General features: G+C 35.5%; 1 protein-coding gene across 1 annotated transcript; it reads right to left on the bottom strand.

Moving 5' to 3' along the window:
- Positions 1-1318: 1318 nt before the first annotated feature.
- On the bottom strand, positions 1319-2227 carry LOC114051821 (olfactory receptor 4C6-like). The gene has a single exon (XM_027874224.1). The coding sequence runs from the start codon at positions 2225-2227 to the stop codon at positions 1319-1321; it is 909 nt and encodes a 302-aa protein (XP_027730025.1).
- Positions 2228-4270: the final 2043 nt, after the last annotated feature.

The following is a 4270-nucleotide window of genomic DNA, read 5'->3' as shown; positions in this document are numbered from 1 at the left end:
GAAATGGGATGATTCCAGGGTGACCATTCCCTCTATTCCCTTAACATTTGAAGAAGAAGCTTTTTCATCATGTGTTGAGCCTTCTAAAGCAGGGAAACAAATCACACCATAACTTGGCAAGCATTTCTTAGCGTCCAAGTACATTCAAAGGGCTACACATTTGTCTAGGGTTGCAAATGTTAAACTTAGACTGTCTATGGCAATGATCTGAAAATACCAGTATGCCAACCAATCTGTCAGTCATAAAGAATATATTAAGCACTCCATTTGTTCCAGACACTGTTCTCTGAATACAAATATAAGGAGAAAAAGATAGTACCTACCATTGAGGACCTAACATTCTAACAGGGGAAGTTAACCCATAAAAGGGAACTGAAAAGTGGAGGGGGAGTACCCAGTCATACATAAGCACATTTTCACAATGGCAAAGAATTAGAAATAAAGTATATCCATTTGATTAGAAAATGACTACAAATTATGGCACAAGAATTGAATATGCAATGGGATAGTACTATACTCTAAGAAATAAGAAATATGAAGAATTCAGAAAATCATGGGAACACTTACGAATGAAGTGAAGATAAGAGAAAAACAATATTCACAGTCACTTTGACAATATACACAGAAAGATGATATTAAAAACACAGTGGAAATAAAGAACAGTGTATAATTGTAATGCCTGAGTCTAACCCCAGAGAGAAAATGAGGAAATGAACTTCTTTCTCTTCTCTGCAGAGGCACAACTAGGGGTAGGTGGGGAATACAATAGATAAAACACTGGACTTAAATCAGCAAGATATCTGTTTGAATTTTTTTGTTTCAGACAATGACTATCTGTGGGACCCTGTGAGAGTCAGGTATACACTATATTTGCCTAAATTCCCTTGTTTATAAAGGGAGGATATTAAGTGCACTTACTTCAGAGGGATGTTGTGAAGACACAATGTGGTGATATTTGTAAAGTGCTTTGAGAAACTATATCTAAAGCATTTTGCAAACCTTGATGGGCTATAACAATATTAATTATAATCATTCTCATAGATGGATGACTATGGATATAGAATATTCTACATTTCTTCAGGCTTAGCTAATATTTGGGCTTGTCATGTCCACTATAACCTCTCTCAATGATTTATTGGGAAAAAAATTGGCCTAGGAAAATTCAGTATGGAAATTTATGAAAAGATTGTGATTTTTGCTAGTTAAAGGGGTATGTGCACTAATTAAAATATTACTCTATCAAAACATTTGTATCTTTATGTTTCACTTGTATGATTTTCAATTAGTAAGCTGACTTTTCCTGAAGAGTCAAAGGCATTCATCTGATCCAGAGTTTCTTTATGGCATTTTTAACCTCTGTGTTCCTAAGGGTATAGATCAAGGGGTTTAACATAGGAGTAATCATAGTAAAACATACAGCTACAGCTTTATCTATAGGAAAAGTGGCTACTGGCCTCACATATAAGAATATACAGGGGGCAAAAAACAAGACCACCACTGTGAAGTGAGAGCTGCAGGTGGAAATGGCCTTTCTCCTTCCTTCTGAACTGCCACCCTTCAGAGAAGAGAGGATAACAACATAAGAGACAACTAGTATGAGAAATATTGACAAGCACATTACTCCACTATTAGCAATGACTAACAGGCCAAGAATGTGGGTGTCCATGCAGGCCAGTTTCAGCAATGGGAACAAATCACACATAAAGTGATCAATAACATTAGGGCCACAGAAAGGAAGATTGGCTATGAAGAGGAGTTGTATGGTGGCATGTACTGAGCCCCCTATACAGGCTGCTGCCATCAGCAGGTGGCACACACGAGGATTCATGATGATCATGTAGTGCAGTGGTCTGCAGATGGCCACATAGCGATCATAAGCCATGACCACAAGGAGGATAATTCCAACACCACCAAAAAAATGCTCTGCAAAGAGTTGGGTCAGACAGCCTTCCAAAGAGATGGTTGTCTTCTCATAGAGTAAATCCACAACCATCTTTGGAGCAATCACTGAAGAGTAGGTAGCATCCATGATGGACAAGAAGGTTAGAAAAAAGTACATGGGTGATCTCAAAGTTTGGCTGGCTGTCATGGTTAAAACAATGAGCAGATTCCCCATGACAGTGATAACATATATGATTAAAAAAATGACAAAGAAAATTTTTCTAAGCTCTGGACTTTGTGTGAGGCCTAGCAGAATGAATTTAGTCACATTGTTTTTATTTTCCATTTTGATTATTTCTCTGTCAATTTCTTGATTAGTTCATATTCTCATCTGTTTTTTGTTTTGTTTTGTTTTGTTTTTTCCCTTTTCTCTCTCTTTCTTCCTTATTTTCAGTTGATTTAGCACTGGGATTGAGGGAAGGATGACCAGAATTCAAATTTTTCTCCAGACACTTAGTTCAATGAACCTGGGTAATCATTTAAATTCTTTCACTCTCAGTTTCCTCATCTGTAAAATAAGGATAATATAATCATATTCTTTAGGGAGTTGTTGTGAGAAACAAATGAAATATTCTATATGAAGTGCTTTGTGAATATTTTAAAGTACAATATATCAACTAATTATTATTACTCTTCATAAAAAATCCAATTGAATGATTCCAAATTTCAGACACTTTTCAATCTTCAGCATGAACTGGATTTCTTTCAGGGAAAAAATGCACTGCATGAATAATAGAAATTGGCATCATCATGTTTAAAGAGTAGAGTTTATTTTCTTTGATGTTAACAAGGAACTGATTTGGAAGTCCAACGGAGTGAAAAATGAAAAACCAGCACACCTGTTGAAAAATATAATACAACAGATCATTTATGTCATTATCATTTATGTACAATTTTAAAATATTTTATACTAAAAGCAAATAATTTAAATTTTCACATAATTGTGGATATAAGAAAGCATTATTCCTAAAGGCCCATTGGAAGGAAGGGAATAAGATTAGACCAAAGTCAGTGAGAGGCAGCAAGTAGTATTTGTTCCTACTTTTAGCACATTTCCTGCACATTTCCTCCACATTTCTGAGAATATCCCTTTATCTATGCAACATTTTACAACCATCAGCTGTTAGTGGGGAATTAGTGGGGGTTTTCTTCATTGGGAGTGTCCTGAAACCAATGAAATTACAGGTTTGGTTAAAAAACCCTGAAATTATTTTTTTTAAACCTGATATTTATATAACACATTAAGGTCTCAAAGTTCTTTTCATTCATAACTTCCCTAGGGTAACAAAACAATCATTCAAGCTTGGTTCAAGGGCCTTCAACCCCCATTTCGTAAGTGGGAAAAGTACTGTTTAAACACTGAAAAGTCTTGCCATTGGTCACAGAGCTGTGACCTTTCTCAACCTGCACCCTTCTTTTGCTTCTCATTTTTTTTGTTGTTTTAAGATTTGCAACCATACTTATGTTAGCTAATTTGATCCTCCTAATAACCTTGTTATTTGCTATTGATATCCTCATTATTGCAGTTCCCCCCCACCCATACATTCTACCATTCAGCCATAAAGGCCTCCTTTTTTTGGCCTAGTAAATGGCACTTCATCTTCCATTGATGTGCCTTAATTTTTGCTCATTATAACCTTTTTTCTCTCCTTCCCCCCATATCTATTCAATGTCAGCCACAGAATATTAATCATCAGTCTTCAGAATGTTGCCACATTTCCTTCCTACAACTAAGAAAGGCTTAGGAAATGATTGGGACACAAGAAAGAGAAGAAAGAGAGATTTTGGAGTTTTACTTTAATCTGTCTGATCCATTTTCATAATTTATGATCTAGAATAAACAGTTTTTGTCCAAACCTATATTACTCATCCCTGATCTTTGCCAATCCTTCATCACTATAATAGGCATAAATGTGGAAACTAGTCAAGGAGCAGTAAATGGAAAAAATAAATAGATAAATTCAGTATGACAAAAAAAAAATCCATGAGACTAAATAGAATAGATAATAACAGTTGATCTTCAGAGAGAAAACAAAAATTGATTTTCAGTGTAAATAACTTATTTTGTATCTCCAGTCTTGGCATAGTGTCTGAAATATAAGCAGAACTTAATAAATACTAGTTGATCATTGATTGACAAAGGAAGAAGCAATGGTAATACTCCTTCACCAAGATGTGTCCAACACACCCAGGCATTCCTTTCCACCTGCTTTCTTTCACTTTCTTGCTTTATTCTTTTTCTCTTTCCTTTTTCTATTTCTCTTTCCTTCCTTACTTCCCTTCTTCCCTCTCTCCTTCTTTCCTTTCTTCTTTCCTTCCTCTCTCCTTC

The sequence above is a fragment of the Vombatus ursinus genome, unplaced genomic scaffold (assembly GCF_900497805.2).
Source record: "Vombatus ursinus unplaced genomic scaffold, bare-nosed wombat genome assembly UNPS02014806.1, whole genome shotgun sequence".
NCBI lineage: Eukaryota > Metazoa > Chordata > Mammalia > Diprotodontia > Vombatidae > Vombatus > Vombatus ursinus.
This window is presented reverse-complemented; position numbering and strand designations above follow the sequence as displayed.